This window comes from Natrix helvetica (assembly GCF_964273705.1).
Source record: "Natrix helvetica genome assembly, chromosome: 5".
Taxonomy (NCBI): Eukaryota; Metazoa; Chordata; class Lepidosauria; order Squamata; family Natricidae; genus Natrix; species Natrix helvetica.
In genome coordinates, this window is record NC_138551.1 from 145031495 (window position 1) to 145044810 (window position 13316).

General features: G+C 47.8%; 1 protein-coding gene across 3 annotated transcripts in view; it reads right to left on the reverse strand.

The window, feature by feature from the left end:
* The window catches only part of LOC309393276 (anoctamin-7-like), a 31135-nt gene extending 19342 nt beyond the window's left edge, over positions 1-11793 (reverse strand). For all 3 annotated transcript variants that reach the window (XM_081955270.1, XM_081955271.1, XM_081955269.1), the window contains exons 1-8: positions 11352-11793; positions 9230-9332; positions 7906-8093; positions 6846-6953; positions 6614-6750; positions 4860-4917; positions 4439-4549; positions 1387-1552 (exon numbers count right to left, since the gene is read on the reverse strand). In XM_081955270.1, the coding sequence (XP_081811396.1) occupies positions 1387-1552; positions 4439-4549; positions 4860-4917; positions 6614-6750; positions 6846-6953; positions 7906-8093; positions 9230-9332; positions 11352-11483 (1003 nt within the window). In that variant the 5' untranslated portion in view covers positions 11484-11793. The remainder of the gene's footprint in view (positions 1-1386; positions 1553-4438; positions 4550-4859; positions 4918-6613; positions 6751-6845; positions 6954-7905; positions 8094-9229; positions 9333-11351) is intronic.
* Between the last annotated feature and the right edge of the window lie 1523 nt (positions 11794-13316).

The window sequence follows — 13316 nt, forward strand, 5'->3', positions numbered from 1 at the left end:
CAATACAATACAATACAATACAGAGTAGAGTAGAGTAGAGTAGAGTAGAGTAGAGTGGAGTGGAAAAGGAATGGAATACAATACAATACAAAGTGGAGTGGAGTGGGATGGAATGGAATGGACTACAATACAATACAATACAATACAATACAATACAATACAGAGTAGAGTAGAGTAGAGTAGAGTAGAGTAGAGTAGAGTAGAGTAGAGTAGAATAACAGAGTTGGAAGGGATCTTGGAGGTCTTCTAGTCCAACTCCCTATTTAGGCAGGAAACCCTACACCACTTCAGACAAATGGATATTTCTCCTTAGTTCTAAGTTGCTTCTCTCCTTGATTAGTTTCCACCCATTGCTTCTTGTTCTGCCCGCGGGTGCTTTGGAGAATAGCTTGACTCCCTCTTCTTTGTGGCAACCCCTGAGATATTGGAAGACTGCTATCATGTCTCTCCTAGTCCTTCTTTTCATTCAACTAGACATACCCAGATCTAGCAACCATTCTTCATATGTTTTAGCCTCCAATCCCCTAACCATCATAATCTGTGATCTTAAAAGGAAGGTTGTTCCTAGAGTTTGCTCAAAGCCTGATCAATGTTTTATGCTTATGTTTTAAGAGGCACGGTGGCACAATGGTTAGAGTGCAGTACTGCAGGCTACTTCTCACAGGGAAGGACTCCTCCTGGTGCCGTCCACCAAGCAATGCCAACGGGCGGCGCCTAGGAGTAGAGCCTTCTCTGTGATGGGCCCAACCCTCTGGAATGACCTCCCCCCGGATATTAGAACTACTACCGACCTCCGCTCCTTCCGACAGAAACTTAAGACCCACCTGTTCCAATTAGCTGGCCTGGCCCATTTATAGTCCCATTTATACCTCCTGGCAAATATAAATATTTTTATTCTGGGATAGTTTTTAGGGGTGTTTTTTAATGTATTTTTAAATTCTTAAATTTTAAATCTAACTTTTAACTATTGTACAGTAAACTACTGCTACCTCCTCCAGCTACACCTATATTTTTATATTTATATTATGTATATTTATTGTTTTTAATATGACTGTACACCGCCCCGAGTCCCTTCTGGGAGAGGGGTGGTCTAGAAATTAAATAAAAGTTAAAAGTTAAAGTTCTGCTGATCACTAGCAGTTTGGTAGATCGAATCTCACCAGGCTCAAGGTTGACCTAGCCTTCCGTCCTGCCGAGGTGGGTAATATGAGGACCCAGACTGCTGGGGGCAATAGACTGACTCTGTAAGCTGCTTAGAGAGGGCTGTAAAAGCCCTGTGAAGCGGTATCTAGGTGCTATTGCTATGCTCTGGAAGGGGAGGGGAAGGTTAGGTCGGGCAAAGGTAGCAAGGGACCCCTCTCCCCCACTCCCGTGGATGAGTCTCACCCAGCCAGGCAAAGTAGATGGCCACTTTCTCTCCAAAGTATTCCCGGATGTGGTCAAGGGGCTGGTACTTGTACCAGCAGGCCCAACGGGCCCAAAAACGGTACAGGATCTGCCGGGGGTTCAGCTCTTCGTTCAGCACCTCGTAGTCTGGCAGCTCATAGGGGCCCTAGGGGGAGGGAGGGAAAGAGAGAGAGAGAGACACAGAGAGAGAGAGAGAGAGACACAGAGAGAAAGACAGAAAGAGAGAGAGACAGAGAGAGAGAGAGAGAGAAAGACAGAAAGAGAGAGACAGAGAGAGAGACAGAGAGACACAGAGAGAAAGACAGAAAGAGAGAGAGACAGAGAGAGAGACAGAGAAAGACAGAAAGAGAGAGAGACAGAGAGAGAGAGAGAGAAAGACAGAAAGAGAGAGAGACAGAGAGAGAAAGGCAGAAAGAGAGAGAGACAGAAAGAGAGAGAGACAGAGAGAAAGACAGAAAGGGAGAGAGACAGAGAGAGAGAGAGAGACAGAGAGAGAGAGACAGAGAGAGAGAGACAGAGAGAGAAAGACAGAAAGAGAGAGAGACACAGAGAGAGAGAGACAGAGAGACAGAGAGAAAGACAGAAAGAGAGAGAGACACACACAGAGAGAGAGAGAGAGAGAGAGAGAGACACAGAGAGAAAGACAGAAAGAGAGAGAGACAGAGAGAGAGAAAGAGACAGAGAGACAGAGACACACAGAGAGAAAGAGATATTGAGGGGATATCCATCATGCACAAGGCAAGGAGGTCAATCCTCAAAGACTTTTAAAGGTAAGGGTAAAGGTTCCCCTCGCACATATGTGCTAGTCATTCCCGACTCTAGGGGGCGGTGCTCATCTCCGTTCCAAAGCCCAAGAGCCACCACTGTCCAAAGACGTCTCCGTGGTCATGTGGTCGGCACGACTTAATGCCGAAGGGGCACGGAATGCTGTTCCCTTCCCACCAAAGGTGGTCCCTATTTTTTCTACTTGCATTTTTTACGTGCTTTTGAACTGCTATGTTGGCAGAAGCTGGGACAAGTCACGGGAGCTCCCTCTGTTACGCGGCGCTAGGGATTCAAACCGTCGCACCGCCGACCTTTCTGATCGACAAGGTCAGCATCTTAGCCCCTGAGCCACTTTTGCAGGGCTCTTAAAATGCTACATGTGGAATATGGAACCCAGTAAGAAGAAACAATACCCAAACAACTTATTCCCTAAAAACATAAAACCAAATTTAAAAGATATGACAAGGAAAGTTAAGCGAAGAACTGCTTTGGGATGCTCAAAAATGCCAGGGGTGGTTTTCCTTTGAGTGCCACAAAAGAGAAAAAATAGGAAGAAGGCAGGGGAGCCCTTACTTGACCAATGGCCACACTGGGGCTGAAGAGGCAGGACCTCTGGCCAAAATGGACCCAACCCAGAGGTGGAATTCTGCCGGTTCTGACCGGTTCACTCAAACCGGTAGCAGAAATCGCTTGTGGCTCCGCCCACCTGCCCCGGCTCTACGGCACCCCATGTAGGCCCCTTTTTTTAGGCAAAGCACATACGCGGACATGCGCTCACATTTGCAAACCGGTAGGGAAGGTACCGTATTTTTCGGACTATAAGATGCACCAGTGCTTTTAAAAGCACAATGACTATATATCTATACTTTTTTGTTCTATTTTTTTTTTAGAAGAAGGAGGAAGATATATGTTAAAATTAAATATGCATATTGAAAAAGAATTATAAATACCATCAACATAAAATGGGGCTTGCTCAGAAGCTGAAATACACCAAGTAAATGAGATGAAGAGTGTGAAGTAGAGGAGAGAGGTAAGGGAAGAAGAGAGGGATAGGAGAGAACGTAGGGGGGAAAGAGGAGGAGAGAAAGGAGGAGTGGAAAGGGGAGGGAGGAGAAGGAGAGAGGTAAGGGAAGAAGAGAGGGATAGGAGAGAACATAGGGGGGAAAGAGGAGGAGAGAAAGGAGGAGTGGAAAGGGGAGGGAGGAGAAGGTGAGAGGTAAGGGAAGAAGAGAGGGATAGGAGAGAACATAGGGGGGAAAGAGGAGGAGAGAAAGGAGGAGTGGAAAGGGGAGAGAGGAGAAGGAGAGAGGTAAGGGAAGAAGAGAGGGATAGGAGAGAACGTAAGGGGGAAAGAGGAGGAGAGAAAGGAGGAGTGGAAAGGGGAGAGAGGAGAAGGAGAGAGGTAAGGGAAGAAGAGAGGGATAGGAGAGAACGTAGGGGGAAAGAGGAGGAGAGAAATGAGGAGTGGAAAGGGGAGGGAGGAGAAGGAGAGCGGAAGGGGAAGAAGAGAAAAGAAGGACGACAGAGGGAAGAAAGGAGGTAGGGAGGGGGAGGAGAGAGAGAGAGAAGAAAGTGAGGGATAAGGTACAAATATGATGTATGGAGAGCAGAAGAGCCAATAATTGTTTTTGGGACTTGATGGTAAGATGAATTGACGTAAACATTTAATAATACAATACAATGTTGGCTATGTAATAGTATACATGTGATTATATGTTATGAAAATGAAAAAAATAAAAGACTTTATACACACACACACACACACACTGTATATATATTATATAATATATTGTATATATTGTATATATTGTATAAATACGTTTTTGTCCTCCCTGGCCCCCAGGAGCACTCTGCAGCAGGGGTGGGGAAAGGCGAAAACGCCCCAGTTTTTGCAAAAAACTGGGGGGGGGGAAACGGGCCATTTCCCACAAAACATGGAGGCATTTTTGCCTTCTCCCAGCTCTGCTGAAGCCAGCAGAGTGGTCCTGGGGGTGGGGGGAAGGCAAAACGCCTCAGTTTTTGCGAAAAACAGCCCATTTCTTTTGCAAAAATGGGATACGGGGTGGGGCTTCGGGAGGCCAAAAATGGCTGTATTCGGTGTATAAGACGCACCAACAATTCCATGCTCTTTTAGGAGGGAAAATGGTGCGTCTTATACTCCAAAAAATACGGTAAGTGAATAACAGCCCTGACCCAGCCCTTCCAGCCACAACCTCTCTCCGTTGATGCTCTGCTCCCCGTTGGGAAGCCTCCGTGACACGCTTACCTCGTGCAGCGGGAAAGCGGCGGAATAGACCCCTTCGTTCAGCAGCCGGTCTATGCCTATTTCCGCGTGCTTTCGTTTCCCGTAAATCGTCCGGGCCAAGATTTCATACACCTGCAGGTGGTATTAACTGGTCATGCAACCAGAACAAGAACTGCCGACAAAAGAAGAAGAAGAAGAAGAAGAAGAAGAAGAAGAAGAAGAAGAAGAAGAAGAAGAAGAAGAAGAAGAAGAAGAAGAAGAAGAAGAAGAAGAAGAAGAAGAAGAAGAAAGGAAAGCGAATGGCTGTGGCAAGGTTTGGCCCTCCCCCCAAGAAAGCGAGCCCATGGCCAAAACAGCAGAGAAAGGGAGGGCTTCCTTGCTCTCAGCTTGGCCTCATTTGCCTAAGCCCTGGAAGTGGGGGTTTCCCCCTAAGAGGGCTTACGATGCGATGCCTTTGCGTATTGGTGAAGTAGGAGTCCTGCATATCACTGCCCAGGAACCTGAAAAATAGAGCAACAGATTCAAGCCCAAACCCAACATGAAATGTTCTTCAAACATGAAAGAGGGCTTTGTGGGGTGCAGTTGCCATCCTTGACTGAGCCTGCGTGTTGTGGCCCGTCAGCAGGCAGCAGATTCGGACAGTGAGGAGGTTGGGGAGGAACATGGGCCAGTCCTGGAGTCTGGGGAAGGTTCCGATGAGGGCTCTGCGTCGGAGGCAGAGAGGGGGCCAGAGCCGTATGCCAGTTATCAGCTGCCTTCAGAGTCAGACATCAGTGAGGCAGAAGAACAGCTGGAGCCTGTTCCCAATGTGCCCATGCGCAGAGTGGCCAGACGAAGGGAACAGCTAAGGAACAAGGGTCGACTCCCAAGGACGATGAATGGCCCCTCCCAGAGGAAATAAAAGAGGAGTGAAAGGGGAGTGGAATTTGTAGGAGACAATTGGTTCACTGAATTGGTTGGTGACTCTCCAAGACCCCTTGCCAAGTTCTGAACCTATTAGCCCGGCAGCTCTCCAAGCCAGAGAAGGTCTGTGACCGTAAATCCTCCCTTGAAAGACTTTGCTGGATGTGAATGAGCAGAATTCACAGTCAATTTAGTGAAAGGGGAGTGGAGTTTGCAGGAGGCCATTCGTTCAATCCTGCATTCTTGCCAAGTATTGCGGCATCTGAAAGATATCGGCCTGGCCACTCTCCAAGCCTGACAAAGGTCGGTAATTGTGAACTACCTTGAAAGACTGTTGGAGAGGAAAGACTTTGCTGGAGAGGAATTCACTGTAAATTCATTTAAAGGGGTTTATCGGGACAAGGACTCGGCTTCGTGCTGCGCGGGAAGCCTAGGTCAGAACACTGCACCTGTGTCCAGCAATCCACCCCACCTCCCGTCAGGTGGAGGAAAATCCTAGCAAGGTAGGATCACTCTTCCCAGGAGATTGTCTACAGCAAGGCGTGTCAAACTCAATTTCTATGAGGGCCGCATCAGGGTTGTGTTTGACCTCAGGGAAGGCCTGGGTGGGTGTGGCCAGCCTGATGTCACTCATGTCAGGGCGTGCCCATGGTGACCTGAGTGCTCTGCCAGCGAATATGTGCTCCCAAGCTCCGTTTTCGGCTGGGGTGGTTTCCTGCAATGCCCTGCCTGTGGAAATGGAGCTCAGGGGGGCCCTTGTGAGCTTTCGGCTGGGCTTGGATGGCCTCCTGCCACCCTCACAAGCTCCATTTTTGCTGGCAGAGGCAACGCGGGTCAATCCTTCGCTGTTTCCAGGGCAACCCCATAGGCCAGATCTAAGCACCCCGTAGGCCGGATTCGGCCCCTGGGCCTTGAATTTGACACCCCTGGTCTACAGTCACCAGGACCCTCTCTCTTTCGCTCCTGATGCAAATCTGGGAGCCAGAACTATTCACCCAGGCTGATGCGCCATCTGCACACAGGTGCCCTTGCACCAATGGTGGGATTCAATTTTTTTTACTACCGGTTCTGTGGGCGAGGGCTTGGTGGGCGTGGCAGGGGAAGGATACTGCAAAATCCCCATATCCTCCCAATCAGCTGGAACTCGGGAGGCAGAGAATAGATGGGGCGGGGCCAGCCAGAAGTGGTATTTGCCGGTTCCCCGAACTACTCAGAATTTCCACTACCGGTTCTCCAGAACTAGTCAGAACCTGCTGAATCCCACCTCTGACTTGCCCCCTTGCCCTCGCTTACCTGTCAAGCTTAGACTTGCGGAAGGCACAGGTGTAGTAGTCCACAGGCTTGTTCGGCACCCTCTGATCCATGACGTTGGGGATACGCAACCTCCGAAGCAGGTGGTCGGAACTATTTCGGTCTGGGTTGGGGTGAGCCTGGGAAGGAAAGAGCCGCTCAGGGGACAGGGAGGAAGTGGAGCACACACACACACACACACACACACACACACACACACGCGCCAAGGGCTTACTTGGAGAGGCGCTCGCATGCACAGCTCCTCGGCGTAATACACCAGCACTTCCCAGGGGGTGCTCAGCTTCAGATAGTGGATGCTCTTGTGTTCGCTCTGGGTCTCCTCCTGTAAAAGCAATCCACTTAGGTTGGGGGTAGGTTGAGAAGAGAAGACGGGGGGAACACCTCAAGCAAGAACCCCAGGACCCCCGATTAAAACCCAACAATTTTCTGAGCGACGAAGAGAGAGGAGCTCTGCCGTCTGGCAAATACTTGGGTCAATTCCATCTTGGTGCAAAGACATGCTTGTTGATTTTGACCTAGGCTTCCCCAGAAAGCAGGAGGCAGAGTCCTGGTCCCGACAAATCCCCTTTTATTAAACGAATGGGAATTCCTCTCCTTCACATTCAGCCAAGGCCTGGTAAACAGTCTTTCAAAGGAATATTTATGACCGCAGACCTTATCTCTCTTGGAAAGCTGCCATGTCAATATTTTCCCAAAGGAGGTGCTGTGCAAGGAAAGGCTGGGCACAGAGTCTTTGAGATTCACGGACAGATCTTCACACTCCTGAAACGAATCTAATGACCGACCGAATGAATTGTTTCCTGCAAAAGCCCATTCCCCTTTCACTCCTCTTTTATTCCCTCCCTATGGGAGGGGCCAATCACCTTTCACCTGTGGCTTTATTCCCTGATTTCTGAGTTGTTCTTTTCTTCTGGCAGCTCTGTGTGTGCGCACACTGGGAACAGGCTCCAGCTGTTCCTCCGCCTCACTGCTGTCTCACTCCGTAGGCACCTGATCACTGCCAGACGGCCTCGACCCCGTCTCTGCCTCTGATGCAGAGCCCTCGTCCGAGCCTTCCCCAGAGTCCAGGACTGGCCCATGCTCCTCCCCAACCTCTTCACTGTCCAAATCTGCTGCCAGCTCCCTGGCCGCTGGCGGGTCATAACAATGTCAGATTGGGATGTTATTTCCGCCACTGCCAACTGACACTAGACAGTCTCTGATGCCAACATAGCACTCTCTGTATTACTGTCTCCCTTCCAAGCCCAGAGGTGTTCCCCCCCCCCCGACCTTACCTTCTCTATCAAGAGGCCAGTGCTCCTCAGATTTTTGAGGAATTTCCGCTTCCATCTCTTGTGCCGCCCGTAGCGTTGGTCCCATCCAGCTCTTGTGCCCGCTGCCGCCGCCTCACCCTCACAGTGCAGCTGTTTGCCACGCTGTTTCTTTGAGGGACGGGCTTTCTCCTCCCAAACCAACACAAAATCTGCAAGCCAAGTTACCAAACGGGAGTTTTGAGCCTTTGCCCGAAGGCTTTCGTCATAGGCTACCTTATTATTCTAAAACGAATGGCAAGGGTTCTGAATTTTCATGGAGTGGTTTGCTCTGGGTTTTGCCAAGTGCCGTCCCTTTGCCCTGGAAGCGGGTCCCTGGCTTACCGTATTTTTCAGAGTATAAGACGCACCCTTTTCCCCCAAAAAAGAAAGGGTGAAAATCCAGGTGCGTCTAATACACTGAATACAGCATTTTTGGCCTCCTGAAATACCACCCCCTTCTCAAAAATGGACGTGCGGAGGGTTTGGGAGGCCTGCAAAATGCTCCTGGGGGCTGGGGAGGGCAAAAACGAGTGAAAAATGGGCCGTTTTTTGCTCGTTTTTGCCCCCTCCAGCCCCTAGGAGCACTCTACAAGCTTCCCAAAGCCTATGCATGCCCTGTTTTTGGCAAAGAAACAGAAAAACGGGCCCATTTTCATGAAAAATGGGCCGTTTTTTGCTCATTTTTGCCCCACCAGCCCCCAGGAGCACTTTGCAAGCATCTCAAACTCTCTGCACGCCCCGTTTTTCACAAAAAATGAGGTGTGCAGAGGGTTTGGGAGGCCCGCAGAATACAAAAACCTTTTTAAAAATTTACCTCTTCAAAATTTTGGTGTGTCTTATACTCCAAAAATGTGGTAGGTTTTTCTATAATATTTGGGAAAGAGCTCTTGCGGAGAGGAATCCTGTTTCATCAAGGATTCTGCTTTGGCCAAATCATCCAGATCATCATCATCTTTTAACGACCCCCTAATCTCATGGCTGGTGGAGTCTGGGTGACTAAATGGAGCTAGCAGAGTGTTTTAATGGCCGGATGCCTTTCCTGTCACCAACACAGAGTTTTGTTCAGCAGATATATTCTCATTGTGCCCAGCGAGAGAAATAGCTGCTTCCACCTAGGATCAAACTCACAGTCTCCTGATTGTGAGACGATCAAGTCATCCAGATGGACTCGCAAAAAACCCCCCAAACTCCCAACTCTGCTGGAATCGCATGCTGAGGGAGGGTTCAGTTGGGACGGCATCCGAGATCCCTCCCAGAGCGATCCATTTAGGCCACCGAGAAATAGGGCAGAGAAAGGCATGCTCACCTATCTTCGTTTTCCCATCCCTGAAGTAATTTCCTCTGGGACTGCTGGAAGACTCATAGCCATCTCTGCCGTAAATGTAGACCGTATCTTCCACTTCTGCATCCTACCAAGAAGAAGGTCAAGAGAGACCAGACGGATATAGACAGAGGACGACTCTGGGAAGGCTCTGGAGCCAGCTGAGGCTGTGGGTCGGAAAACATGACCCACTGAACAGGAAACGTTGGCAAAGTACTACTGTCCTCTGTTAGAGGTTGTATTTTAAGAGATTTTGGAATTTAGAAGAGTTGGAAGGGACCTTGGAGGTCTTCTAGTCCTACCCCCTGCCTAGGCAGGAAACCCTACACCACTTCAGACAAAGGGTTATCCAACGTCTTCTTAAAAACATCCAGTGTTGGAGCATTCACAACTTCTGGAGGCAAGCTGTCCCACTGATTCATTGTTCTAACTCTTGGGAAATTTCTCAGTTCTAAGTTGCTTCTCTCCTTAATTAGTTTCCACCCATTGCTTCTTGTCCTGCCCACAGGTGCTCTGGAGAATAGTTTGACTCCCTCTTCTTTGTGGCAACCCCTGAGATATTGGAAGACTGCTATCAGGTCTCCCCTAGTCCTTCTTTCTATTAAACTAGACATACCCAGTTCCTGCAACCGTTCTTCATATGTTTTAGTCTCCAGTCCCCTCGTCCTCTTTGTTGCTCTTCTCTGCACTCTTTCTAGAATCTCCACATCTTTTCTACATCGTGGAGACCAAAACCGAATGCCGTATTCCAGGTGTGGCCATACCAAGGCATTATAAAGTGGTATTAACACTTCACGTGATCTTGATTCTATCCCTCTGTTTCCCTCTGAATCCTTCTGCAACTTGGACCACAAATGCCCTCTTTTTCATTATTTTTTTCTTTCTACAACACCTTACAGTCATTATATCAACAGTATTATGTCATCATACCTGTACATGTAAATATTATTTCACTTCTATGTTTATAAACCTTTATACACAGTTTTCTCTCTCTCTCTCTCTCTCTCTCTCTCTCTCTCTCTCTCTCTCTCTCTCTCTCTGTATGTATGTATGTATGTATGTATGTATGTATGTATGTATATACGTATATACTATATATATAGTTTTTCGGCTTAATTAATTTTATTCTTGTTTTGCAGCCATTTGTAACCAATTGTTCCAAATTTCATAATATTCTGACTCTTCTTTGTCTTTTAATTTTAGTGTTAATTTGTCCATCTCTGCACAATCCAAAATTTTTTGTATCACTAATTCGTCCGAGGGGATATAATTTTGTTTCCAGCATTGGGCAAACACTATTCTAGCTGTGGTCAGCAGGTGTGTTAATATGTACTTAATTTTCTTTGTATATTTCCCTTTGATTATTCCCAGCAGAAAGAGTTTGGGTTTGTATTTTATTTGTTTCTCCTGCTCGAGCAAGGGGGTTGAACTAGAAGACCTCCAAGGTCCCTTCCAGCACTATTCTGTAACTAAATTCTTTAAACAGCCCACGTTCTTTGGAGATTGGCACAACTGGAGAGGAAGCAAAAGGGCTGGTTTTGAATCTGTATTACCCCTCTTATTTGTCTGTTTGCTTAATGCTGCACTGAGAACATCACGGGTCCCGTTTTGGGGTGATTGTTTGTGCCACATGTCACAGAGCATTGTTTGGCACCACCAAATGTATTGCCAGGGCAAAGATGCAGTGACCCTGCTCCCTCTTTTCCTCTACATGGAATCCGTGGAGAATGACACCTCGATCATTTCAGGCTCCTGAATCCATTGCAGCCCCAAAGGAAACAGCTGGCTTCCTTCCAGCTGTGGCACCTTACAACTCTTAACTTTGTTTTTGATTCGCACGACGGCAAATCGCCTGCTGTCGGCTTTAAGGCGCTGCTGGGGGTTTGAAACCTGCTCCCTGTTCTCTTGTGGGAACTTCCCAGGGGTCGCATGCCGAGGACTTTACGCGCTGGAGTTTGACGCCGAGCGTACGCCAAGTGCTTTCGCTCGCTTATACTCCATCACGGCCAGATCCCACAGCCATCCCTGAGCAGGACAGAAGATCTCTGCTTTTGTTAAGCACTGGATCCCAACCATATCCTTAAATTCACTCTAGCCATGTACTTACGAAGCTACCGGCCGAGGCCCCATTTCGAACGGCTCCGGCTTCGCCGTAGTGGCCCCCAGAGGAGCCCTTGGCGGTGCTGAGCAAGAGGCTGGCATCGGGTGGGCTCGCAGCAGAGGTTTTCTTGCGGATCATGATGCTTGGCAGCGGAAGGAAATCCTTTCTTCTTCCCCGTCAGTTCTTGGCCATGAGTGGCGGGAGATCAGGAGAGCAGCCCAGCCAGGGAAGGTGCTGTGGGCCTCCCACCCTGTGTCTCAGCTCATCCCTGGTCCTGGAATCTGCCCTGGAGATGCCTGTGCAGCATCTTCTGGGGGAGGCCAAGCAGTGGCGGGGTTGTCCGAGCGGCCCAGAATAACCGTTCGCCTTTGCTTGGCAAAGGGGGGGTCAGCTGCGAGGCTGCCTCCCTCCTGCCTGCCTGCCTTTCAGGGCAGTTCCTCGTGCTGCCTCCTGCGTAGCTATGGAAATCCAGCTGGAGCGACTGCTGCTTTCCAGCGTCTCTTCCCAAGCAGGCTGTCTGCGGGGCTTGGAGGAGGAGGAGGAGGAGGAGGAGGAGGAGGGGCTGTGCAGCAGCAGCAAGCCGGAAGCCATCGCACACAAATGAAATTGGCCAGCCAGTATCTGTGCCCAGGAGACAGAGTGCCCTTCCGCTACGAGCGGTCAGAGGGTTATAGGTGGCAACATCAGGGAGGTTTCCTCCCCTTTGGATGGAAATAAGGTTGTGGGGTGATGAAGATGAGGGGGGGGAGGGATTGAAAAACAACCTCCAGATTCTCACCTTTTCAGCCAAATGATGGAATAGGAATAGGAATAGGAATAGAAATAGGAATAGGATAGCATAGCATAGCATAGCATAGCATAGCATAGGATACGATTGAAGAGAAGAGAAGAGAAAAGACGATAGAATAGATAAGAATAAATATAGAATACAGAAGAGTAGAGAAGAGTAGAGCAGAGTTGGAGTGCAGTGGAGTAGAATAGAATAGAAAATAGAATAGAATAGAAAAACTATAGAATACAGAATAGAGTGGAGTGGAGTGGAGTAGAATAGAATAGAATAGAATAGAATAGAATAGAATAGAATAGAATAGAATAGAATACAGAATACAGAGTAGAGTGGAGCGGAGAAGAGTAGAGTAGAATAGAAAATAAAATAGAATTTAATATCTATAGAATACAGAATAGAGTGGAGTAGTGGAGTAGAATAGAAAATACAGAATACAGAATACAGAGTAGACTAGAGTAGAGTAGAGTAGAGTAGAGTAGAGTAGAGTAGAGTAGAGTAGAGTAGAAAATATAGAATAGAATTTAATATCTATAGAATACAGAATAGAGTGGAGTAGAGTGGAGTGGAGTAGAATAGAAAATACAGAATACAGAGTAGAGTAGAGTAGAGTAGAGTAGAGTAGAGTAGAGTAGAGTAGAGTAGAGTAGAGTAGAGTAGAGTAGAGTAGAGTAGAGTAGAGTAGAAAATATAGAATAGAATTTAATATCTATAGAATACAGAATAGAGTGGAGTAGAGTGGAGTGGAGTAGAATAGAAAATACAGAATACAGAATACAGAATACAGAGTAGAGTAGAGTAGAGTAGAGTAGAAAATATAGAATAGAATAGAATAACTATAGAATATAGAATGGAATGGAGTAGAGTAGAATAACAGAGTTGGAAGGGACCTTGAAGGTCATCTAGGCAGGAAACCCTATAATATTTCAGACAAATAGTATCCAACATCTTCTTTAAAACTTCCAGTGTTGGAGCATTCATAACTTCTGGAGGCAAGTTGCTCCATTGATTAATTGTTCTAACTCTCAGGAAGTTTCTCCTCAGTTCTAAGTTGCTTCTCTCCTTGATTAGTTTCCACCCATTGCTTCTTGTTCTGCCCTCAGGTGCCTTGGAGAATAGCTTGACTCCCTCTTCTTTGTGGCAACCCCTGAGATATTGGAAGACTGCTATCATGTCTCCCCTAGGCC